The sequence below is a fragment of the Coffea arabica genome, chromosome 8c, assembly GCF_036785885.1.
Source record: "Coffea arabica cultivar ET-39 chromosome 8c, Coffea Arabica ET-39 HiFi, whole genome shotgun sequence".
NCBI classification, from domain to species: domain Eukaryota; kingdom Viridiplantae; phylum Streptophyta; class Magnoliopsida; order Gentianales; family Rubiaceae; genus Coffea; species Coffea arabica.
The window spans coordinates 44,264,228-44,290,786 of NC_092325.1; the positions used below are offsets into that span (position 1 = coordinate 44,264,228).

General features: G+C 34.6%; 3 protein-coding genes and 1 pseudogene across 4 annotated transcripts; all 4 read right to left on the reverse strand.

The window, feature by feature from the left end:
• Nucleotides 1–1,681: 1,681 nt before the first annotated feature.
• On the reverse strand, nt 1,682–8,145 carry LOC113706344 (glutathione S-transferase T1-like). The gene is made up of 7 exons (XM_027228232.2): nt 7,934–8,145; nt 7,727–7,800; nt 7,539–7,602; nt 7,156–7,209; nt 6,716–6,795; nt 3,397–3,602; nt 1,682–2,091 (listed from the first exon to the last, which is right to left on the reverse strand). The coding sequence occupies exons 1-7, from the start codon at nt 7,996–7,998 to the stop codon at nt 1,930–1,932; spliced, it is 705 nt and encodes a 234-aa protein (XP_027084033.1). The 5' UTR covers nt 7,999–8,145; the 3' UTR covers nt 1,682–1,929.
• Nucleotides 8,146–12,844: 4,699 nt separating this feature from the next.
• On the reverse strand, nt 12,845–15,584 carry LOC113706345 (glutathione S-transferase T1-like). Its single transcript, XM_027228233.2, has 7 exons — nt 15,336–15,584; nt 15,124–15,197; nt 14,939–15,002; nt 14,513–14,566; nt 14,113–14,192; nt 13,693–13,898; nt 12,845–13,254 (listed from the first exon to the last, which is right to left on the reverse strand). Exons 1-7 carry the CDS (start codon nt 15,398–15,400, stop codon nt 13,093–13,095), a joined length of 705 nt encoding a protein of 234 aa, XP_027084034.1. The 5' UTR covers nt 15,401–15,584; the 3' UTR covers nt 12,845–13,092.
• An 827-nt stretch (nt 15,585–16,411) lies between these two features.
• LOC113706343 (glutathione S-transferase T1-like) lies at nt 16,412–18,695 on the reverse strand (annotated as a pseudogene).
• Nucleotides 18,696–19,778: 1,083 nt separating this feature from the next.
• LOC113706342 (glutathione S-transferase T1-like) lies at nt 19,779–24,343 on the reverse strand. Of its 2 annotated transcripts, none has more exons than XM_072064006.1 (8): nt 24,110–24,343; nt 23,558–23,873; nt 23,346–23,419; nt 23,175–23,238; nt 22,474–22,527; nt 21,703–21,782; nt 20,796–21,001; nt 19,779–20,255 (listed from the first exon to the last, which is right to left on the reverse strand). In XM_072064006.1, the coding sequence occupies exons 2-8, from the start codon at nt 23,620–23,622 to the stop codon at nt 20,112–20,114; spliced, it is 687 nt and encodes a 228-aa protein (XP_071920107.1). In that variant the 5' UTR covers nt 23,623–23,873; nt 24,110–24,343; the 3' UTR covers nt 19,779–20,111. The 2 variants fall into 2 exon arrangements, with proteins under 2 accessions (XP_071920107.1, XP_071920106.1); XM_072064005.1 differs by having other exon boundaries at nt 19,779–20,238; nt 24,110–24,341.
• Between the last annotated feature and the right edge of the window lie 2,216 nt (nt 24,344–26,559).

Here is a 26,559-nt window from a genome sequence, read left to right on the forward strand (position 1 = left end):
GATTGGATTTACGCGGTTATAATCATTACACAATTTATGATAATTGATTATTCATTTGGGATTAGAGAAATTCATTAAGGGTACGTTTGATAAAATTGAAATATGAAAATTAAAATCTGAAATACAAAATTTGAAGTTTAAATCCTTTAAGCTATTGAATTATTAAGTACTAATGGTGCGTTTGATAAAACTGATATTTCAAAACTAAAATCTGAAATTTGAAAATCGAAGTATGGATCCATTAATTTATGGAATTATTAAGGACTAAATATAATATATTTAAATGATAAGTGAATAGTTTATCACTTATTTTTTAGAGCAAGCTTTGATTAAAAAATTCAGTACCACTTAATTATTAATTTAGATATTTTATTTTTTGTTATCAAATGCATCTAGATTCATTAAGTATAAGTATTGAATTGATTTATCAAATAAGATCTAAATTTGATACATTTAAGTAAATATCACATAAATGACAAGTAAATAACTTATCACCTATTTTTTACAGCAAGTTTTATCAAAAAAATTTAATACAATTTAATTAATTCAGATATCCTATTTTTTGTTATCAAACGCGTGTGAACATGTTAAAATCTGAATCTATTAAGTTTAAATATTAAATTAAATTGTCAAATAGGGCCTAAGGTTCCGTTTGATAAAGTTGAATCTGAATTTTAAAGTCTGAATTCTGAAATCTAAATACTGAAATAATTAATTTATTGAATTTTAAGCACTGAAAAGAAATATATGAATGTCTGAATTTTAATGCTGAACCTATTTATACTGTTTGAAAAACATTTATAACTGAATACTTAATAAGTTAAATTTAACAATTTTGCCCTTATATCTTTTCATCCAAAAAAGAAATAGAACCTATGATTTAATTAACTTAAATTTTTTAGGTATGAAAATGACAATATTTATTTTTAAATCAAATTAATATAAAAGATGAAATATATTATATGATGAGTATGGAGAATTTGTGAAAGTCATTAAAAAAGGCAGAAAAGAGAAATAGAAATCATTAGATAGAGAATATTAAGTTGTTTAATTTGATAAGAATTTTGAATATAATTAATAAACAATGGTAGATTTGGTAGATAAGATAAGATAGTTGAAGTGATTCTATTGATTTTTATTAGAATTAAGCATTCAGTAAGGATTCTTGTGCTGAAAAAAATACACACAAGTTCAGCACTACTTAACAAATTCAGTAAATGGATTTTCATTTATCAAACACTCAAAACATCCGAATGTCTGAAAAAATTCAGATTCAGCACCTTTTTATATTATCAAACAGACTCTAAGTGTAGGTTTTCTGGAGGTGTTCTTTTATTAATATTAGAATTTTTTTGGGGGGTAAACATTCTAACTGTTGAAGGGTTGTAGTCCAATTTAGGCTTAATTTGCTATTAATCCCTAAAAACAAGAAGAAAAATGAGCTTTCAAAAATTCTTCTTCCTAGATTATCCACACTCGAGCAATAATACTACATTTACAAGCTTCCCAGAGTCTGGAATTTAGTCTTTTATATACATGCGCCAGTGAAGCAATTTGCTAGTTGTGGGTAACATGAGAAAGTGTTCATGGCTTGAAGGGCATCTACCAACAAAACCAGCGCTGGACACGTAGGATCTCTAAACAATCATTTTCTCGTTCTTGAAATCACACATACAAAAGATTTCCCCAAAGACCTAACACAGATTTTATTCAATTAACATCTTTTGTCCAGCAACAAAACGTTAAAAAACAAAACATAAAAGAAGAAAGTAGTGTAACTCAAACTTACACAACGTTGCACGTAATCATATGGTTGTTCAAGGTTTAAAGAACCTGGAAATCATACTGAGGGAACTAAACAGATAGCTGCAATGCCGCATCTGTTGGATTTTAAGCAGACTATACGTCAGTTCATTTTAATTTGCCTCATCACTCATCAGACTCCATCTCCTTTAGTTTGTCTTTCACTTGAAATAGGACGCCATGAATTTCATCAAAGTAAGGTTGCGTTGCGTTCCTTGTGTCATCCATCCACTTCCGAACTTTCTCATGTGGGTCTAATAATCGTTTACGAACCTTCTCATCCAAGGCCTAAATTCCACAATGAAGTTGTAATCAATTACATCTAGCTGTTCATAAAAACCTTTGCATATTATATGGACAAGATGGTACTCTCCGTACCCCATTACTGAACACTTGATTCTATACACGGTTATTGTTCTTTGAAAGTTTCAAGTTATCATGTAGCAGAACTCTTGATACAAATGATATTAAATGCTATCTCAAAAAAAAAAAAAAAATCTCCGCAGTTTAGATTAGCTGTTTTTAGGAGTGTTTTTAAAAATTTTTATTATAGCAGAGTTTTTAGAGTATATTTTGGAATATTTTTAGAAAATATTTTGAAATATTTAAGAGTAGTAGAGTTTTTAAAATATATTTTAGAATATTTTTTAAACATGAAAAAATTTTAGACTACTTTTTAGAGCACCTTTTAGAGTACTTTTTAAAATTTTTATAGTATTTGAAAAACTAGTTTTTGAAAAAATGAAGGATCCAAACATAAATGTTTCAGGACATTTGGATAACTAAAAAGTTTGGAGAAACAGAGGAGACAATGTCAATAGGTTATGGCAGTATTTAGGTTTTCAGTTGGAATCCTCTATGATGTCTTGATCTTTTTGTTGGAAAAATGGAAAAATCCATTGTAGAGTGAATGAGAAAATCGTTCTCATAATGGCACTCTTGATAGAATTCAAGGATAATTATCTATCATTCATGTACCTGAAGATTCATGTACTCAGGAATTAAGTATTTATGTACGTAATTGTTAATACATGAATTTGGAGTTTTCTCATCGAGAATACATGTATGTACGTGAATGTGGTACTTTGATAAATGTGAAGGTAATTAAATGGAATTTAACATGTGTTTCAAATTTCTACAATCACTCTTGGCCAGCATCTATAAATAACTCTCTTTTTATTTTATTTTGAAACAGAGCTTTCTCTCCAATTTTTTTTTAATTCTTTTGTATCTTCATCGTTTATCGTGTTCCATATTGCTCTAGTTCGAGTTCGCTATGGTGAAGAAGTTTGATGCTAACATATTCACCTTTAATCCGTTGTATTCTGGGAGATAGACGCTTACTTAACCCCGAGCACTCTACTCGTAGGGGGCGAATCTGTTTTAAGGAAATTGTGCTCACAAGCCACGGATTGTTATTTTCAATCTCCACCCATTTCTTTCTTTTCAGTTTATATTTATTCTTTCCTATATTGTACCAGCCTAATTTTTAATAACACTTTTTTCTACAGTTAAGTTGATAAACAAATTCATAATATACTAAATAACAGACTGCAAATGAGGAGATGAAGAAGACATTCTGTATCTCTTGACCTCAAGTTGCATAGTTTCACACACCAAACTCAGGTCTGCAATAGAAGGTTTGGAATTTCCCAGCAGAAATTGTCCTTCCTCCTTGAGCCAAACGGACTCGATCTTTGCAAGAGAAGCTGAGAGCACTTTTTCACAATCAGCTGCTGCTCGTAAATCCAAAGGCCGACCAGAAAGACGTGCCAGTTTGCTATGGAAGACTAATCCAGCTGTAACAAAAATAAGCGCATGCATCAACGAGTACGACATTAATATTGATGATAACGTATCATTTATAAGCAAAATTAGAGGGAAGTCCCACGCGAAGCATGGGGATTGATACCTGTGGTGTGGTCAAATAATTTAACAGTGTTTGATAACTTGATATCAAGTGAAACACACTTATATATTCCTTAAACTTTCTATTGTCATAATTAGCATTACATTTTTCTGATGCTTGGCTAGATTCTTTTCTTGAGCAATAACGGCACGGTTCCCTACTTTCCTTTTCAATGTCTAATACAAATGAAAACTCATGGTGTTATCATATGTATCATTTTCCCCTAAGTTTAATCTTTCAAACAAAATTAGGTTGTTCAATCAGGAACATTCACCATTGTTTTGTTTAGTAGTTTTAACAAAATGAACATGAATTTTTAATGCTTTAAGCTTACTTTTTGTTGTTCCAATTGTACTTTATCTTTTTCTTCTACCGATAACAATACATAATCTTATTCTTGCCTTTTGATTCTCAAATTGCTTTTTAGCATTAAGTTTTTCAATAGTGTTTGTTTGATCCATCCTAAATTTCAATCCACAAGCCCTAAACTTAAACATAGAAAATTTATATATAGCATTTGTTTGCTTGACTACTACAACTAAGAACCATTATTTCGTTCAATACATGCATCTACAAATAATTAGAGAGGAAATTAATTTTCCTCATTACAAACACTAATTTGTATCAAACAATTATCAGGTCTATGAAATTCAATACAAAAATAACAAAGCATGTAAATATAGCCATTTATCTAGGGAAAAATCCATTTTTCATCCCTAAACTTTAACACAAAGACATATTTAGTCCCCAAACTTTTCAACAGAACACATTGAGTACCTGAATTACTGATTTTTTGCCACATTTAGTCAAAAAACGGAAAATTACTCAATTTGAACGGAGAAAACCATGTGAGACTCACGTGGTCGTTAACAAAAACACAATTATCCGTAAAAAACGTTGGTAGAACCCACTTTTTTACTCTCTCTCTGCCAGGGTTGCTTTTCTCCTCCAAGCTTCCCCCTTTCCAAATACAAAGTTATACAACAACAGAGAGTAAATCCCTTTATTGCTTGACTAAATACAACATTGGCAATTGAAAGCCAGAAAAAAGGGCAGGAGAGCAGAGGCCGGCAATCAATTAGGATTTGATGCTTGCATCGATTGTAGTCAGTACAGCGCCCATTAGCAGCATTAACTTGGACTATGCAATTGCTGTATTGAGCCGCACTACAAACTGGCTTCCTCTAAAGAGCTTTGTACCCAATTGTATTTTGCTGCTGGGATTGCAGCCATCTCCCAGGAGTAGCATAGGACCTGAGAACCTCACCTTCAGATTCCATGCTGCCTTCCAAGAAGCACGTGGAAAAGGTACCATTGCACGGTAAACCAACACCCTTTATTGGGGAAGAAACTGAAGCCCCTGTCAAGTTGCTCCATAGGATGAGGAACAAAATGAGGAAAGGAAGACCAGTATTCTTCTTCCTCTTGAAGCTGAAGCTCATGATGTCTGTCGTTATTAATTCCCTTATGCTATCTTCTTCTTCCTCTTTTTTTTCCCCCTCACTTTCTTCAATCAAGAATCTCTGGAGGTTATCAGCAAAGCAGAGACATGGGGCTATAGGAGGCCTGAAGGGGGTATTTAATTCACTAATTTCTATTTGCTACTAAAATCAAACTATGTGATTGCAGAAGTCGTAGGATGTGCACGGACAGCAGTACTGCTAGTGATAGTGATTTTTTGAAAAAGTAATGATCAGGAAGTTTTTGTTAACGGCCATGTGAGTTTCACGTGGTTTTCTCAGTCCAAATTGTGTAATTTCCCGTTTTTTGACTAAATGTGACAAAAAATCGTTAATTTAAGTACTCAATGTGTTCTGTTGAAAAGTTTGGGAACTAAACGTGTCTTCGTGTTCAAGTTTAGGGATGAAAAGTGGATTTTTCCCCATTTATCTATTCAAATAGCAATTTTTATCCACACACAACAACTCAGTCACTTAACTATTGAACCAATAAATTGCATCAACTACAAGATAATTTTCAAAGTGGAACAATCATTCACACACTTGTTCATTTAAGCACATGATTCAAATGGATCAAGTATAATTGTAATCATATTTAATCAATAAATGACATGCATCAAGTGGGAATATAGAGTTACCTTGTACCTTCAGTAGTAAAGTGCAATCTAAGAACAAAATCCCTCCACACTTTGCTCGCTTGCAAGAGCAAGCACAAAGGCTCAGGATTTTGTAGAATGGAAGCTATGCAACTCATAGACCAGAAAGCAAGAGCAAATTTGAGCATACCTCTACAAACCCAACTTTGGTATTGTGCAAACCTTCTTAATCCACAATTTTGTACCTTAACAATAGCCATTATTGTAACCTACGTTACAAATTATTGATAAGCAAATGTTGAAGAAAATGGGAGGTCCTGCGTTACTCTTGTAACATTTATTCCAAATGATTCTTTACCTCTCACACTTTAATGGCCTCATCAATGTGCTACAATTACTAATTAAAATAAGTGCCATTTGTTGCAAGAGTTGAATTAATGGTTCTTGAGCTTGAATGATGAAGAAGACGAAACTTTCTACCGTTACAATTCAAGCATTCATTTTTAGCCTTACTGCACTAATATTATCTTAAATGCATTTAATTTGCATAATCAATTTAGCTAAACATACTTGAGGGGAGTTAATTTCGCTTTTCTACCCACTTTACTAAATCAATGGCAAAGTAGCCAAACCATTAGCCACTAAAGGGTACAGTAGGTAAACCATGCGAAATTTTTATATTTTTACTTGTGCATTTTGCTTAATCAATATTGTTATATTTTTACCATTACCAAAATGCCCCTACAAATGTTAGATGAAAATCACCCAAGAGTCATACAACAACTCCTTTTTATATATATATATAGGATACTGAAAAAGAGACTTGGAATGGCTGTATCTAGACATCGCTAGGCAAATCCCAATTCTCTTGATAATGGAAGACAAACCAATAATGTATGGCTAGAGCAGTCATAATTTAATAGAGAGCCAAAACTTAAGATTGGCACCTGAACCATGTCGTAGATTGGCGTGGTGCCAGTCTAAAACTGAGTCGATCTCACCTCGTTTGAACAGGTCTGCTGGGTACCTTTTTGGTATGAAGAAGCACAAGTGATCAAAAGAGGTACGATCGAGTGTCAGTTGTTGATTTAATTCCAAATATTCACTTAGCTTTTGTACGATGCAGGTTCAGTTTAGGATTGGGTTTGATACTTTAGAAGCCATTTTCAATATTTGACCCACATAACCATATGAAACGGTTAATTTCAGGATTTAATCACATTGAATATTCTCATAATTAAACATCAAGAGATAATAGGAAAGAAGTTCGATTATGAGCCGTTCATATATTTATTAGAAACTAATGTGTGCTTTCTTTATAACTGATGCTTTACGTTTTATAACAAAAAGTTTATTATAAACCATCATGTACACTTGGGAGACTCACCAATGATCTGCAACTCCAGGAAATGCACCAGCCAGAAACCGTAGAATTGCATGACTGCGAAAGATCACATTATAAAAAGTTTGGAAGAGAAATTTACTTCTATGGAAAGCAGATTTAGAAATGACCTCGCCAACATGAAACTGGGAGTGAGCCCGATATCAGGCTGCAGCTCAGATTGCTCTGACTGGACTTAACTTTTTTGTTTTGATCTTTTGAAGATTTACCCTTTTGCTGCTACTTTTTTTTTCTTTTCTTTTTCGAAACTAGTCATAAAAATCCAGAGGGACCAAAAAAAGGGGGAAGGGGCGGAACTATTATCACCAACAAACATGCATCATACATAATTAATTCGTCTCTTTCTTAGCTGCAAAGTGCACACTTACCTCTCAAAGAGCCTAAATCTTTCATCCACTTTCACGGCTGGCACTTTCTGCATGGGATTGATTTCTGAAGCAAAAATACGAGCAATGTTACTTACATTTTCATAAACTAAATTATAAGAAAAAAATGGTTTATATATATATATGCCAACAAATGACAAAATTTTTAAGGAACAGAATTAATCGTTGACCTTTAAATTCAGGAGACAACTGCTCGCCTTTAGAAAGCTCAATTCGAACTTCCTCAAACTCTATTTCATTCATCCTTTTAAGGAGCAATATCAAGTTACAACAAAATATATACGCATATTCATATACATGTATGTGTATAGTAGGAAAAGGAAAAAAAATGAGATTTGTGAAAAAGACTAGTGAAGGACAAGGAAAATAAAGCTTACTTGCAGAAGATGAGAATTGCACGGCATGGCTGAGATAGACGATCTACAAACAATTTGAGCTTCATTTCTCTCCTTGGTGACTCCCCTCTCTGGCTCTTTGGCTTCCAAGTTTCAAGCTTTGCTAGTTGATAATTTACTTGATTGCTACCATTTATTTTAGTTTTCCTAGCTTGAAAGGCTAGCGTGAGGGCGGCTACTATATATTAATTTAAGAGAGGAGCACCTTCGTTGCTTTTGGCCTGCGGGAACATGCACACTTAATCAAGTTCATGAAGTCATGCATGACTGAGCAAGAGAAAAAAAATGATTCGAGTCAAAGAGGCCATTCATGACTTTTTCGCCCAAGGAAAGAAAAAGAAAATGCGATGCATAATTCAGGAAAAAAAAAATTAAACGGAAGTGATTCATATTGCACCGACAATGGGGGGATTGGGTTGGATAATAAGGTGGAAAAAATTATAGGTAAACCGGCACGAACTGAATATAATTATGTTTTATGCAGTTTTGTTCGGTCGTCAATATTGTACTAAATATATGTCAAATATTTTATTCACAGATATCACTTTTATCCTAAATATAATAATTTGATGTAATTGTACACTAAATAATATATTAAAAAAATATATACAACAATCAGATCAACCATACCGGTTCTCAACCACTAACCCTTTCCCTAACACCCAAAAAAATAAAGAAATGCACGGAGAAGATCATTGCTGTAACTTTACAGATGAGCAGCACTAGCTAGAATGGGACCCATAAGGCCTTAAAATATTGGGCCTCGGTAGGGATGACTGTTTGGCAGCGGAGTGTTTCAGACCAGGGCTTGTTTAAACTTGGGCCGAGATGCCTCTGCGCGCTACAACTTTAATCGAAATAATATCAAATAGTATTAAAAAAATAAGAAAAATGTTATTTGCACTTCAATTTTTATTAATCGCACTTCAACAATCATTTTTATCATAATATTTTCATTTATTAGATTACATGATAAAATAAATTATGATTTTCCAAAAATAATTATAATAATAAAAGAAACTATAAGCACAAACATTTTCTTCTCGGTTTTTTTTTGGGAAGTTTTTGTGTGTTACAAATTTCTGAACTTTAAATTTAATTTTGTGCTATTCCTCTTTTTGCCCCCCTTTAATGTTGTAACTTGTAGCTGGACAAAGTCATTCTTTTTTTTTTTTTTTTTTCAAGTAGAAGCCTGTGTCGATTTAATCACAGAGTGATCCAAAATTTTTTCAAGGGGAAATTTATTTTCTTTTCAATTTTAATGAGCAAATCTTGTTATAGGAATGTGGCCATGAGTTCTTGATTCCTTACTGCATGGCTTGTAGATGACTTGTAAGTAACTGGAGGAGAGGAAACAGATACTCCACTATCAATAAACTATAAAGCAATGTTGGATACAAGAAGCAAAAGACACAAAAAGTAGCTGGAGCAGGTGATTTTCTTTTGACAAACTCCCTTCCAATCTCAATGCAATGTATCTTAACCATTCAATGCTTTTCTTTAAAGAAGAAGAAGATGACACTAGTGATTTGTTGAGGGCAGCAACAAAATCTCCCGTTAAAAACAATGCCTCAAAAAAAAAATTAAAATCTGGAAGTATTGTCTGCACCCTCCTTATCCTTCATCCTTATTGTCCAAAAAAAAAAAAAAAGGGCGAGTCTACTTCACAGAAGATTTTTTCACATTGATTTATTTGGCCTTGGCTTAATACAGCAGTGTCAAATTCGTTTCATATGCTGTTGTATCCCATCGCCTGGCCAGCAACCAAACCAGAAAATAACAATTACTTCTACTTTCACAACACAACCAAGACGAATTGTCTTTATTATGGAGAGGAGCTTGAAAGTCATGTGGGATTTTAACAAGCAGCAGCAGCAGCATTCCTCCATCTCCGAGTATGAAGCAGAATTTCACTTGATTTTTGTCTCATCACTGCTTCCCAGAACCCTTTTTTACTTTTTATTTTTATATTTTTGCATTGCATGCAGCTGACTTCTCACTCCCCAACCCCCACAAAACACCGCGTTGGGCCGGAGCTTATTGTACCAGATATTTCACATTCTTTTACTTGAAATTAGCTGCAACAGTAACAATTTCTCTTCTGGCATGCATATTCCCACTACATACTCGTTTTCCAGTTACCAAATAGGAAACTGGATTATTACTTTACAATACCAACGTAAACTGCCCTTATTGCCGAACTGCCTTGTTTCTTACACCAAGATCTGAGATCATGATTGGAAAAGACTCTGGAAATTCTATAGGGCTTCAACATAGAGCAACAATCCCACATCTTTTGAATCCCGAGCAGCTTGTCGGCCGGTTTTCGTCTCACCACTGCCTGCAGATCTGTGGACGACGGAGCGGTCTGCCGTTTGGGTCCTCAAATGAAACATGGGCCCCTAGAAATAAAATCTTGGCTGGGTCAATTCGACTTGTTAAATTGTCGGAATCCAGCAGCACAACTATCCATTTCTGAACTGTGAATAATCATTTAATAACTTTTTTGTTTTGCCCTTTTTCTAATCTCTCTCGCTTTCTTGTAGGATCTTTCCAAATCTCTGGTAACGAGCAACAATTGTACAACGCCTAACATTTTTTGCTTGGCAGTGAATTCGAAAAATTTTCTGTCTTTTTGGAATCAATCTTTCCTTTTTTTTTTGAAACCTTTGTGATCTCTTATAAAAAATTTGATTAGATTTACTCAGTTATAATGATTAATAAGTGTTGCAAACACAGTTTATGATAATTGATTGTTCATTTGGGGTTAGAGAAATTCATTAAAGGTACGTTTGATAAGATTGAGTCTAAAAATTGAAATATGAAATATTAAATCCAAATCCTTTAAGTTACTAAATTATTAAGTACTAATGGCACGTTTGGTAAAACTGATGTTTGAAAACTAAAATCTGAAATCTAAAAACCAAAATCTAAATTCATTAAATTACTGAATTGTTAAATGCTAAATATGATACATTTAATTGATAAATGAATAGTTTATCACTTATTTTTTGAAGTAAGTTTTACCTAGAAAATTCGAGTTTATTGCCAATATAACTCTTCTTCCAAAACATATACCCAAAGTAATCTAATTTTAAAATTTATTACCTTTATTATTCTTTTTTTACCGCTTAGGCTGCATATGCATCAGGATTAGGGGTGTTCACGAATTGAGCCGATCACGAGCAGCTCAAGTACGAGCTCGATTCGAGCTCGAGCTAATTAAGTCGAACTCGAGCTCGAGCTCAAAAACATTGAGCTCGTTGGCTTGCAAGCTGCTCGCGAGCTCAATTATATATATATATATATTTTTTATATATTTTTATTTTAATAGTAAAACTACACATATATTCCTAATATTTTATTATTTGTTAAAAAATATTATTTTTATTTATTTTTAAAAATAAATAATTATTTTTTATTTTTTAAAAATAAATTTATTATTATTTTTTATATTTTTTAAGCTCGAGCTCGAGTTTCACAAAATTAACTGGAGGCTCGACTCGATTAGGCCAAAACTCGGTTCGATTCGGCTTGTTTGCACCCCTAATCAGGATGGAGATAAAGACACCTTCCATTTCTCTTTCTCATTTAATATCTTCTCCAAATTTCTATCTAAACCTTCCCGCATTTTTTTTTCATTATCTTTCCCTTGTCAAACATTATCTAAGAAGCTAATATTTATATTAACAGCATCAAAAAAATATGCTTCTTGAGTCGATAATCTTAAGGCAAATGAAAATTATTCTCATGTCTTTTCAAAGAGTAGAAAGGATATCATAAACAAATATAAAGCATTGAAGTTTTTGGAATTGCTTACAATTTTCGTTGCAATTTTGTTGCAATTTTTGTATTTTTAAAATTTATTTTTTGAAAAAACATATATGCAATAGGTTTGATACATTTCAAAAAAAATTCAGAGACCAATAATAGGAAGGTCAATAATGATAGAATTTATATTAGTAATTATAAGGAAATTATAAAAGTTATGCAATCTTCTTGTGCCTTTATAATAAAAAAATTTAAAATATTAGTTGATGTTGGAAACTATAAACTAGATTAGAACTTTCCTTTCTTGTTATCCTACACAACAATCAGGATAACTAGATGACAATAATAATATCATTATGGGGAAAAAATTTAAAAGTGAATCACATTGGGAATATTTTTTAGCAAGAGTGTTATTTTGGTTTTAAAAAAAACTCAAGAAATTCAGTGCTACTTAATTATTAATTTAGATGTTCTATTTTTTGTTATCAAAATGTGTCTAGACCCATTCAATTTTAAGTGTTAAATTGAGTTATCAAACAGGGTCTAAATTTGATACATTTGAGTATGTATCACATTAAATAATGAGTGAATAACTTATTACCTATTTTTGGGATTAAGTTTTACCTAGAGAAATTAGTACAATTTAATTAATTTAGATGTTTTATTTTTTGTTATCAAACACATTTTAACATGTTCAGATCTGAATCCATTAAATTTAAGTGCTGAATTAAATTGTCAAATAGAGTCTAAGTCGAGATTTTCTAGATGTATTCTGTTATTATTATCAGTATATTTTTTTTTGGGTAAACATTCTGACTGTTAAAGGTTTGTAGTCCAATTTAGGCTTAATTTGGTATTAATCACTAAAAACGAGAAAAAAAAAGAGCTTTCAAAAATTCTGCTTCCTAGATTATCCACACTCGAGCAATAATACTATATACAAGCTTCCCAGAGTCCGGAATTTAGTCTTTCATATACATGCACCAGTGAAGCAATTTGCTAGTTGTGGGTAACATGAGAAAGTGTTCATGGCTTGAAGGCATCTTCGAACAAAACCAGCGCTGGACACATTGGATCGCTCAACAATCATTTTCTCGTTCTTGAAATCACACATACAAAAGATTTACCCAAAGACCCAACACAGATTTTATTCAATTAACATCTTTTGTCCAGCAACAAAACGTTGAAAAACAAAACATAAAAAAAGAAAGTACTGTAACTCAAACTTACACAACGTTGCACGTAATCATATGGTTGTTCAAGGTTTAAAGAACCTGGAAATCATACTGAGGGAACTAAACAGATAGCTGCAATGCCGCATCTGTTTTACTTTAAGCAGACTATACGTCAGTTTATTTTAATTTGCCTCATCACTCATCAGACTCCATCTCCTTTAGTTTGTCTTTCAATTGAAATAGGACGCCATGAATTTCTCCAAAGTAAGGTTGCATTGCATTCCTTGTATCATCCACCCACTTCCGAACTTTCTCATGTGGGTCTAATAACCGTTGACGAACCTTCTCATCCAAGGCCTAAATTCCACAGCGAAGTTGTAATCAGTTACATCTCGCTTGTCATAAATTCCTTTGTATATTATGTGGACTAGATAGACTCTCCATACCCCATTACCGAACACTTGATTCTATACATAGTTTTTGTTCTTTGAAAGTTTCAAGTTATCACATCATGTGCCAGTACTCTTGATACAAATGATATTAAATGCTATCTCAAAAAAAAAAGGAAATAAACTCCAGAAACAAAACATGTTTCAGGACATTTGGATAACCAAAAAGTTTGGCGAAACTGAGGAGACAATGTTAATAGATTATGGAAGTATTTAGGTTTTCAGTCGGAATCCTATATAACGTCTTGATCTCTGTTCTCAAGTTAAGTTGATAAAGAAATTCATATAATATAGTAAATAACAGACTGCAAATGAGAAGAGCAAGAAGACAGTCTCTACTCTTTACCTCAAGTTGCATGGTTTCACAGACCAAACTCAGGTCTGCAATTGAAGGTTTGGAATTTCCCAGCAGAAATTGTCCTTCCTCCTTTAGCCAAAAGGACTCGATCTTTGCAAGAGAAGCTGAGAGCACTTTTTCGCACTCAGCTGCTGCTTGTACATCCGAAGGCAGACCAAAAAGTGGTGCCAGTTTGCTATGGAAGACTAATCCAGCTGTAAGAAAAATAAGAGCATGCACCAAGGAGTACAACATTAAGATTGATGATAACGTATCATTTATAAGCAGAATACTGAAAAAGAGACTTGGAATGACTGTATCTAGACATCGCTAGACAAATCCCAATTCTCTTGATAATGGAAGACAAACCAATAATGTATAGCTAGAGCAGTAATAATTTAATAGAGAGCCAAAACTTAAGATTGGCACCTGAACCATGTCGTAGATTGGCGTGATGCCAGTCTAAAACTGAGTTGATCTCAGCTCGTTTGAACAGGTCTGCTGGGTACCTTTTTGGTATGAAAAAGCACAAGTGATCAAAAGAGGTACGATCGAGTATCTGTTGTTGGTTTGATACTTTAGAAGCCATGTTCAATATTTGACCCACATAACCGTATGAAACAGTTAATTTCAGGATTTAGTCACATTGAATATTCTCATAATTAAACATCAAGAGATAATAGGAAAGATGTTCGACTGTGAGGTGTTCATATATTTATTAGAAACTAATATGTGCTTTCTTTTTTACTGATACCTTACGTTTTATAACAAAATGTTTATGGTAGTATCAGATAGCGTATAAACTGGCATGTACGGTAAGGAGACTCACCAATGATCTGCAACTCCAGGAGAAGCACAAGCCAGAAATCGTAGAATTGCATGACTGCAAGACATCCCATTATAAAAAGTTTGGAAGAGAAATTTACTTTTATGGAAAGCATATTTAGAAATGACCTCGCCAAAATGAAACTGGGAGGAGGAAAGACAAACAAAAGATGGCAAAAGACAGATGCCAAAAACGAGCCCGATATTAGGCTGCAGCTCGTATTGCTCTGACTGGACTTAAATTTTTTGTGTTGTTCTTTTGAAGACCAAGCTAGAATTTTGAAAAACTAGCCATAACAATCCAGAGGGACCAAAAAGGGGGTTTTCTTTTGTTGGGGGGGGGGGGGGGGGGAGAGAGGCTATTATCACCAACAAACATGCATCATACATATTAATTCGTCTCTTTCGTAGCTGCGAAGTGCACACTTACCTCTCAAAGAGCTTAAATCCTCCATCCACTTCCATGGCTGGCACTTTGTGCATGGGATTGATTTCTGAAGCAAAAATACGCGCAATATTACAAGTTCACAAACTAAATTACAAGGAAAAGAATGGTTTTTATATATATATGCCAACAAAAGACAAATTTTTTAAGGAAAAGAATTAATCGTTAACCTTTAAATTCAGGAGACAAGTGCTCGCCTTTAGAGAGATCAATTTGGACTTCCTCAAACTCTATTTTGTTTAACCTTTTAAGGAGCAATATCAAGTTACAACAAAATATATACACATATTCATATACATGTATGTATATATTACAAAAAGGGTTAAAAAAATTTTGAGATTTGTAAAAAAGACTAGTGAAGGACAAGGAAAATTAAGTGTACTTGCAGAAGATGAGAACTGCACGGGATGGCTGAGATAGACGATGTACAAACAATTTGAGCTTCATCTCTTTCTTTGGTGACTCCCCTCTCTGGCTTCCAAGTTTCAACTTTGCTAGTTGATAATTTACTTGATTGCTACCACCATTTCAGTTTTCCTAGCTTGAAAGGCTAGTGTGAGGGTGGCTACTATATAAATAATTTAAGAGAGGAGCACCTTCGTTGCTTTTGGCCTGCAGGAACATGCATACTTGATCAAGTCCGTGAAGTCATGCATGACTGAACAAGAGAAAAAAATAATTCGAGTCAAAGAGGCCATTCATGACTTTTTCGCCCAAGGAAAGAAAAAGAATGAAACCGAAGTGGTTCATATTGCACGGAAAATGGGGAGGAGTGGGTTGAATAATAGGGTGAAAGGGATTATAGGTAGGAGGAAACGGATTCAATATAACTGTGTTTTGTATGATTTCGTCTAATCACTATATATGTTTAAATTTTTTGTGTACAAATATATTATAATGTTGTACTAAATATATGTCAGATATTTTATTTATGTATATCACTTTTATCTCGAATATAATAATAAAATATAATTATACACTAAATAATAATATTAGAAAAAAATGTTGTACAAATATAATGTTGTACTAAACAATTATAGGAACTTGGCCATAAGTTCTTGACTTCTTACTGCATGGCTTGTAGATGACTTCCTAACCGGAGGCGAGGAAACAGATACTCCACTATCAATAAACTATAAAAGCAATGTTGGATAAAAGAAGCAAAAGACACAAAAAGTGGTTGGAGTAGGTGATTTTCATTTTGACTTCTTGTCGAGATGAATCAGCTGATGAGGACTTGATGACAAACTCCATTCCAATCTCAATGCAATGCACCTTAACCATTCAATGCTTTTCTTTAAAGAAGATATATGACACTAGTCATTTGTTGAGAGCTGGAACAAATTCTTCTACCATTAAAAACAATGCCTCAAAAAAAAAAATCTAGAAGCATTGTTTGCACCCTCCTTATCCTTCAACCTTATTGTCCAAAAAAAAAAAAAAAAAAAGCGAGTCTAATACACAGAAGATTTTTCACATTGATTTATTTGGCCTTGGCTTAATACAGCAGTGTCAAATTCGTTTCATATGCTGTTGTGTCACATCGCCTGGCCGGCAACCAAACCAGAAAATACAAATTACTACTACTTTCACAAAACACAACCAAGACGAATTGTCTTTATTTTGGATTCTCACTAACTATTAATACGCCAACATCCCATATCCTGTTTGGAGAGGAGCTTGAAAATCATGTGGGATTTTAACAAGCAGCAGCAGCATTCCTCCATCTCTGAGTATCAAGCAGAATTTCACTTGATTTTTGTCTCATCACTGCTTCCAGTAGACCGTATCTTGATTAGCTTCTCTTTGGCTCGGAAGAGGACGGCATGAAATTCATCAAAATAAGGTTGAGTTGCATTTCTTGTATCGTCAATCCACTTCCCAATCTTTTTATATGGGTCTAATATTTGTTTGCGAACCTTCTCATCTAAGACCTAAAATTCAACCATAGTCTTGAAATGAGGATAATTCCTTTGTCATGTATACTCAAAAGATAAAATGCAGGTAGGATCTCTGAAGTCGAGAGAAATAGGTTCATAATATCTGTATGAGCATAAACACCAAAACAAAACAAAAAAAAAAAAAAAAAAAAAAAACGAGATGCAGAAGACATCTATCTTCACCTCAAGTTGCATAATTTCAGAGACTAAAATCAGGTCTGCCATGGAAGGTTGAGATCTTCCCAGCAGAAAGTGTCCATCACGCTTGAGCCAGAAGGATTCGACCTTTGGAAGAGAAGCTAGGAGGACTTTTCTAGCTTCAGCTGCTGCTTCTAAATTCGGAGGCAGGTCCAACTGTACTGTTGAAGACTAATCCAGCTGTAAACATAAGCATCGTTCAGAGTACCATCCTATAAATACAGATGATTATCTCAACAAATTTAACTTGTCATCAGGGATTATTCAAAGATGGCTTCTTCTTGTTTCTTCACTTTTTGTCATTGTGTGGTCTGATGGACATATTTGTCAAGGGACGAATGCAATAATTTCTTGTATCGAGGTCAAATTTTGTCAAAAATTCCCTCCCAGTAAATAAAAGCAAAGGAAAGATACATACTTGTACCATGTCGCAGATTGGAATGACGCCAATCTAAAACTGAGTCGATCTGTGCTCTTTCGAACAGGTCCGCAGGATACCTTCAAGTATGAAAAATGTAAGGGAAAAGACTTATCAATATCAATTATCAAATACTACTCCACATATTGCTTGGAAATTACTACCAGATGAAGCCTCAGTGTGGACCTGGGATGGAAAAATGCAGTTCAACTATCATCTAGTACAGGACAGAGACTGACCAATGATCAGCAACTCCAGGGAAAGCAGAAGCCAGAAATCGCAGAATTGCATGACTGCAGAGGACACCAAACGCGTAAACACCATGCATGAAAAGCTGGTTTAGAAATCACCTAGCTAATATGAGGAGGAGAAAAGGAAATATAAGGATAGATTTAGTTCATCCTCAGTGAAATATGATCATAAAACAGAAAGAGCATCCCTATACAGGATCATCACTCAAAGAAGCAAAAGGAAAGATTTTTGCCCCTTCAAAATATGGAGGTTTTCGTTTGAAATACTTTCTGAAAAATAAAGATCTGCACTTTTGGATTAGCAACAGAATTCAAGTTGAACTACTTTGTCGATGTCAGTATAAACTTTCCCTTCTCGAAGCGAATAATATGAAATCCAAAAACACAACAAATAAAGCATTTCATCTGATTTCTTCTGCCTTTCTATGAGCAGAGAATAGACAAAAGTGATCCAACTTCACACCCTTATAGTACCTTTCAAAGAGCTTAAATTCTCCATCCACTTCTATTGCTGGCACTAGCTGCATAGGATTGATTTCTGAGGCACAATCAGAAAGGTGTTTATATCTCAAGAGAAACCTTTTTCATTACCATCAAGTTCAAAACAAAGTCATGACTCACTCTGATATTCAGGAGATATGTTTTCGCGTTTACAAAAATCAATCGTGACTTCCTCGAACTCTATCCCGTTTAACCTTTCCACAAACAATTCCAAGTACCCAAAAAATTAGAAATGAAAAGCCAAATGATTAGGCATCAAGAAATAAGACTACAATTATCGTGAATTGTTACTTGCAGAAGATGAGAATTGCACGACATGGCTGAGAGAGACGATCTACAAACAGTTTCAGCTTCATATCTCCTTGGTCAGTGGCAACGCAAGCCTTGAAGTGTGCCAGTGCTTTACGTATAAATAGGCACTAGTGCTTGGACAGTAGCACCACTATGGCATTATCTTTCGGGTCGAACAAATGCACCGATTTTTTTTTTTTTTTTTTGTCGACACAGGATGTCCGGATCAATCCTTACGGGGCTCGATTAATCCCCTGTGGAATTCTTATGGGGCTCGATTAATCCCCTGTGGCTCGGGCCCGATGCCCTAATCCGACCCAAGCATGTTAAGTGCACGGAAAAATCTAATAGAGCAGAGGCTCGAACTCAGGACTTATCGGTCACCTGTGAGAGTTGCTACCGCTACACCATTCACTGGGACGAACATATGCACCGATTAAGTCAATGAAGAATCAATGATTGAGGTCCCAAGCGGTGGCCCAATTCGGCCTGTGGAAATTACTATATGAGAAAAAAAGAGGATTCCTTTTCAGTTTTCCCCTCAATCTCTGGAGCATACCTAACCCGCACCAATGCTCTTTCTATTCTTTTTTCTGGCAACATTTATTTCTTCAAAGTTTCCAAAGGCAGATAACAATGCCCCCGAGCCCGGGGATTAAATTTAATGTCACAATTCATATTTTATTTCCACTACAAATTTGTATTGAAATAATAAAATTATCCCTCCTTATTAGTCCAAACATTGCACTTGGATTTGACATTTTGTGCACATATGATTGTAGGACCAAAAAATGGGTTGCAGCATTATCAGCACCACCATTATGTTGTATTGTCAAATTGGATGTTATTGCCTTCTTTTGTATGTTTTGTAGGGAATGACAGTCTTTTGACAAATATTAATCATACTTCCCTTTTTATGACAACACTCCCACTATTATCTTTATTATATAATTTTTATTTACTAAACTACATAATAAAAAAAAATATAGTGAGAAGACCAATATGAAAAAAATGAAATGCTATTAACATTTTCCCAATCTTTATTATCAAAGGTAAATCGATGAAAACTTTGGACCCTTTTTTTATTTTTTATATTTTTGCATTGCATGTAGTTGACTCCCCACTCCCCAACCCCTAATCCCCCGTTTTCAGTGCAGCATTGGAAAAGAGACATATGGAGCAAATTAGACGGACATGAAACAGCGTCGGACAAGTATTGCCGGAGCTTATTGTACCAGATATTTCACATTCTTTTACTTGAAATTAGCTGCAACAGTAACAATTTCTCTCCTAGCATATTCCTACTACATACTCTGTTTCCAGTTACCAAATAGGAAACTGGATTATTACTTTACAATACAAACATAAACTGCCCTTATTGCCAAATTGCCTTTTTTCTTACACCAAGATCTGAGATCATGATTGGAAAAGATTCTGGAAATTCTATAGGGCTTCAACATATAGCAGCAATCCCACATATTTTGAATCCTATGCAGCTTGTCAGCCGGTTTTCGTCTCACCACTGCCCGCACCAGCCAGCGCCTTCTTTATCATCTCTTTCATCTGGAAGAAGGCAACATGAATTTCATCAAAATGAGGTTGTATTGCCTTCCTTGTATCTTCAACCCATTTCCGAACTTTCGCATATGGGTCCAATATCCGTTTCTGAAGCTTCTCATCCACAAGCTACATTCAAAACCAAGCTGAAATGAGAGTTTGTCACAATAAAGTGGTTCATACAAGATTTCTTCTCAAAGTCAAGGTAAATATAAGAAAAAAGAGAAGGCGTAAAAGGGCCCTTGCCTACAAGTTTAACCGCCAGAAGAGTGAACAAGCAGGAAACTAAGATCAGAAACAAGAAAACTCTATCAAGACGGTTGTTCCAGTTTAGCCATGGCTCTTCATGCATTGACAATAAGCCATCTCAATCAACATGACTCATCTCGACAAACAAAAGGTGCGAACCAGAATCATGGCCATAGATTGGGTAATCACTTTATTCTAGAAGTCGGCAAGGACTCAAAATTTTCTATTAAAATGTGCATCCCAGCAAGTGATATTACTATCCTAGGAGAAACCTAGCTAAAGACGAGCAGAAACAACATGATGACTATTTCACTTGGGCTTTCAGAGGTACAGCTTTTTTAATATCTAAATCACTTGTCACAAGTAGGTTGATATAGAAACTATCAATATGTTTCCAAAGAAATACAACTAACAAGAGGAAAGACACCTTCTTTTACCTCAAGTTGCATAATTTCACAGACCAAACTCAGGTCTGCCATGGAAGGTTCAGAGTTTCCCAGCAGAAATGGTCCATCTCCCTTGAGCCAAAAGGATTCAATCTTTGCTAATGAAGCTGACAGGAGTTTTTCAGCTTCTGCTGCGGCTTGAGGATCCAAAGGCCGGCCAAATAAAGGTGCAAGTGTAGTATTGTGGATTACCCCAACTGTCAAGATAAGCATACTTCAGAATGTCGTATAACATTAACAGGTAAACAGTGCTGATCATGAAGCTGGAAAATAAAAATGAGACTGCTCTATATGTAACTGGGTCATTTTTAGACAAAAATCCAGTTATTCAAAAAGATTAATATTTCCTTCTGCAGTTCTTCAATAAGGGATGGGCGGCCAACAAACATTTACTGCTCCAATTGCCAAATTTTAGGAACAGGCCAGCTTACTCAGACTAAGATTTCTACCATATCCAGTAACTCTACCATGATTCTTAGACTTCTTCACATGCTGCACTTGGGTTTCGATAATAAGTTCAAAGTATTTGTTTGTTTCGACATTTTTGCCCAATTGGTCATGGACGTTTAAGTGTTAAGTGACCGTCATATATACTCATCTTTTTGCAGTCTGTTAAGTGACTCAAGCAAGGAGATGAGAACAATGTACCACTCATTCATCTCATGTCTTTTTGTTCAAAAAATGAAAGGTAGATGTCAAAACCCAGAATTCCCACAAGGAAAATTGAGCTCATTCACAACCATCCGAGATCTTTCTTATATTATTATCAAGATTCACCCTACAATTCCCTAATTAATTTTTTTTTGTAATTTGGTGACAAATAGCTTTCCAATAACACCAGACCACAGATAGAACAAGAATAGTTATAATATAGTGCTTCAAAACCAAAGATTAGCACCTGAACCCCGTCGTATGGTGGAGTGATGCCAATCTAAAGCTGAGTCAATCTGTGCTCTTTTGAACACGTCTGCAGGATACCTTGGAACATGAATGTTCAAAGTAATAAGAACTGTGAAATCAATAATTAGAGCACATTCCAACATCAGCTAGTGGAAACGCTCAATAGAACTGGGATTAGGACAACCAGTTTGCATGGAATATCCAAGAAGCATGCCCACTTATATAAATACATAAAACCTTGACTTCCGATTTTGTACCCTTTCCCATTGGCCATGATTAGGGCATCAAGAAAAAATAGAATGGATATCCCAAAGAAAAAAAACAGACGTGAAAGCATACGTAGGATCTATAACTGGTCAAAAAATAGGTTTTTCAAAAACTAGTTTTTCAAATACAATAAAAATTTTTAAAAAGTATTCTAAAAGGTAATCTAAAAATTAGTTTAAATTTTTTTAAAATTTTAAAAAATATTTCAAAAGATATTCTAGAAGCTCTTCTACTCTTAAATATCCCAAAATATTTTCTGAAAATATCCCAAAATATAATCTCTAAAAACTCTGCTACAGCAAAATTTTTTAAAAACACCCTCAAAAATAGTTAATCCAAACGGAGCCAGAGGCAGTTGTAAAGGTGCCTGCTTTTGGGAGTCCATTAGCATAGTGAAATAAAATTCAGGGGACGACTGAATTCATATTTGTCTTAGAAACTAGCATGCGTTTATTTAATGTTAAACACCTTCTAAACTAGCATGTACAATGATGAGACTTACCAATGTTCTGCAATTCCAGGAAAAGCAGTTGCCAGAAATCGAAGAATAGCATGACTGCAGAGGACATTAGATGTGTGAATACCATTAATATTGCGCACAGAAAGTCCAGGGATCATTTTCTCAAATAAATCGAGACTAGGAAAAAAATCCAGAAAACTTGTGCTTCATTATTTTACTTTCATTTCTTTTCATTTTTCCTTTCTTTCAGGGAAGAGGAAGGCAGGCCATTAGTACCAGAAATGGAAATGAAACTAAGTCTCAACTTATGAGTATATTACTACAAATCAATGTCAGTAAGACCGAAAAGAACCTAAATTGACATCACTGGATCGGCCTCAATTAACATAATTTCATCATATATCAACCATAACAATTTGCATGACGAAGACCCTTAAATTGACATTGGGGATCATCACACATCCCACAGAGAGAATAGGAGGGGCACCCGCTATCCAATATTCAAAAGATTTAGTTTTACCCCCTTCAAAATTTTGAGATTTTTTCAAAAGAAATCTTTCTAAAGCATAACAATTAGAAATTTCAAAACTATAATTTCCTTTATATCGCACTAGATGCTGGCCAAGAAGCAAAAATTAACGCATAAAACCATAATAATAAAACACATCACGGTTCTTTCTCCAATCCGATGATTAGATACTAAAGAGTCCTATACATATCTTCCAGCTTCACACTTAAATTACCTCTCAAAGAGCCTGAATTTTCCATCTACTTCTATTGCTGGGACTTGCTTCATGGGATTGATTGCTGAAACAAGATCAAATTCATGATTATATTCCAGAAAGGAAAAGGCAAAAATCCTGTCTTTATATTTTGACCCAACATACAAGAAGACTGTACAGCAGCATACTTACCTTCGTATTCAGGAGATTTGTGCTCCCCTTTAGCCAGCTGGATTTGGACTTCTTCAAACTCAATCCCATTAGCCCTTTTCACAGGCAAGTCCAAGAGCCATGAAAACAATTTAGATTGATTAATGTAAAAAGGAAGAGAGAGAGAGAGAGAGAGAGTGGCTAGAAATTTTAAAAAAAAAAAAAAAAGAACAAATCCATTAAAAAATCCTTACTTGCAGAATATGAGAACTGCCCGTGCTGGCTGAGACCCGCGATCAGCAAACACTTTTAACTTCATCCTGCTCTTCTGAGGGATTAGAGATGAGTTTCCAGCTCTTGCAAATAGCAATCGAGATCTGATGAGTGATGAGGACTCGGCCCAGCCTTTATATAAATATTTTATCCGGACAAAGGCCAATTAGACATGTCGGACGAATGACTAAGCGAGACCAGTGCTTTTGAGTCCACTTCAACCAAGACTTTACGAAACTTCTTTGAAATGCAAATCTGTAGACCATAAGACAAAGCTGAAGCTTCCGCCTGTAACACCTGTACATCACCGAATTCCTTAGAAAAGGAAAAGATGAGCTTCCCCGAATGATCACCCAACAAGCCGCCCCCAGAAGCTCTTGAACCTACTACACTAGCGTAGTAAAGTCTGTGCTATGAATGCATCAGCAGGTAAAGAGTACATGCGTTGAGCTACCAAGGAAGTAATAACACCTAAAGAAGCTAGAGCAAGGCCGAAGCACTCAACACCTTAAGATGAAAGAAATGTATAATACCTTATAGCGGTGGAGAACGAAGGTAGGATAACACCACAATCTTGAGCAGGTTACCCTTGGGTAATTTCCCGCTTGAAAGCATGCCATCACCAATTGAATACCTTACCGGTGAACAAGAGGAACGGTATACGAATCACCTGTCAGTTGAACTGAATCCGGGGCCGGGCTTTTCGCTCCAGCTCCGAAGAGATTTGATTTAGCTCTCCGGGCTGCTTCTTTTTAAAAACGTTGAAAGACCGGAATGGCTGGGACGGGCGAAAGAGCGCCACATTTAAATGGACATCCGTCATATGGGACCCACGTGGCCCAATCGCAAGTTTAAGCCTTAAGAGTGATTAAGCCCACAGGAGTTTAACGATTTTAGCTGGCTTGTTGAGATATGGACGCTCTCCTATAATTGCAGAAGAACCGCTCCATTTACGATTGCGGCTCGCTCCATTTACGATTACGAAATCTCTTGAGCGTGTTTGGATAATGATTTATTTGCCAAACTTTATTTGATTACATCATAAACATATTTTTAATAGTATTTTATCTTTTCAATCATTTTTTTATTTCGCATACATCACATTAAAAAAAGTACTACTATATTTTTTTAAAATTATTTCAAATAATCTCCTATTCAAACACACTCAAGTTGTCTTAAGTTGAAAACCAAGATGCGTGTATAAACGAGTCGAGTCAAGTACGAATACTATCTGCTCGACATTGAACAATTTACCTGTATTCGATCTCAAGTTTAAACTCAATCAAATGCTAAATTTAATGTTTGAAATTGACTCGATAAAATTTAAGATATCTCCAAAATTTAAAGTATCTCCAAATTGTGTTAGAACTCAATTACTTATAGGTAAAATATGTAAATTATCTAAAAGTTAAGGCATTTCAATAATTTTGTTCAATGAGTACTCGATCACAATATCATCTCGAATTTGACCTGAGTTCAATCATCTATCTAGTTAAACTGCTCACAAATCACTCGTGAATAGCTCAATTATTGATTGCTTTAGACCAAGGCTGATACATGACAATTTGTTGTGGTCGTCCCATTGGTTGGGATGCAAAGCGAGAGATACTGCCAGGACATAATGATGTTGCATAGACATAATGAAAGGCACGTTTAATCACAAAACAACAGTAGACCCTCCCCTTCCCATCTTACTAAGATTTTCATGTCCTAAGTTACAACCAAAAAATCCTTAAGTCTTGATGGAGGTGGGAGATCAAGAATTCAATTATTGTCTCTCACCAGTCACAAGTTGTAGCTTCCCCTCCCTCTCCCCTTATATTAGACTAGAATAAATTATACAAATTGTTATCGTTGTTGATTAAAAAAAAAAAAGCTATGAAAATCACAAGTCCAAATGCTAGCTGGCCAGATCTTTCCTTCCTCGTGATTTTCTTTCTTCTTTACTCATTGTGTTTGTTTTTCTAACTTGATTTGGATAAACATGGTATGTAATATTTTTCGAATATGCATATAATACATGTTCTCAAATTTTGTTAAGTAAGATATAAGGATTAGCATTTAATGCACTAGTAGTATAGTAATCTTTTGCTGTAAGATATAAGGATTAGCTTTTTATGCACAATTTTCCTTTTATTCATCTCAAATTATAGTGCAATGAGAAAAATATAGTTAATTTTTTGCTTCTCTAAAGTATCCTTATTTAATACACTTCCTTATCATTAAATACAACCTATCTTATTTAATACAGTCAATTTTTTCAGTTTTCCCCTCAATCTCTGGGGCATACTGTAAAACCCACGTTTTGGCACATGTGTTTATTATTTTGTTTTTTTCAATTAAAAAAAAAGTAGAAAAATTATTATGGGTAAAAATAATAATGATAATAGTAATTTATTAGTAGGATAGGGTAAAAGAATTTGTTAAGGGTTAGTAAGGGGATAAGAGTTCATAATAAACTAAAACTCTTATATAAACCACCTACTAGTGGGTAGTGCTAGGGTTTAGAGTTTTATCAAAACAATAGAGAGAGAAAAAAAAATAACACCATCCCTACCTTCTTTCATCTGCCTCCCCTAGAGCAACAATCAACTAAGAGTAGAGGAGAAGAAGAGTACGTCGCCGTCAAACAAGCAAACGATTAAACTCATAGACTTGTAAGTTCCAAGCACGTGCTAAAATTCTTTTTCTCTTAAGTCTATTTAATTCCATGAATTATTTTGAAAATTTCGTGTATATATGCATGATGATATAGTTAGACTTGTAAGAGAAATTTAGGAAAATATATATTTGGATCGATAGAAATAGGATGCTAAATTTTAGCTATGGGGTAGAATGGAATTGAAATCTTTATTCTGTTATAAAAAAAAAAAGGAGAAAAGGGGGTTGGAGCAGCAGCCCCGCCGCCGTTGTTGTGCACCGTTGCTGAAGCGCAACGCAGAAAATTTGGTGTGTGAAGGCAAAGCCACTAGCACTTGCTGGC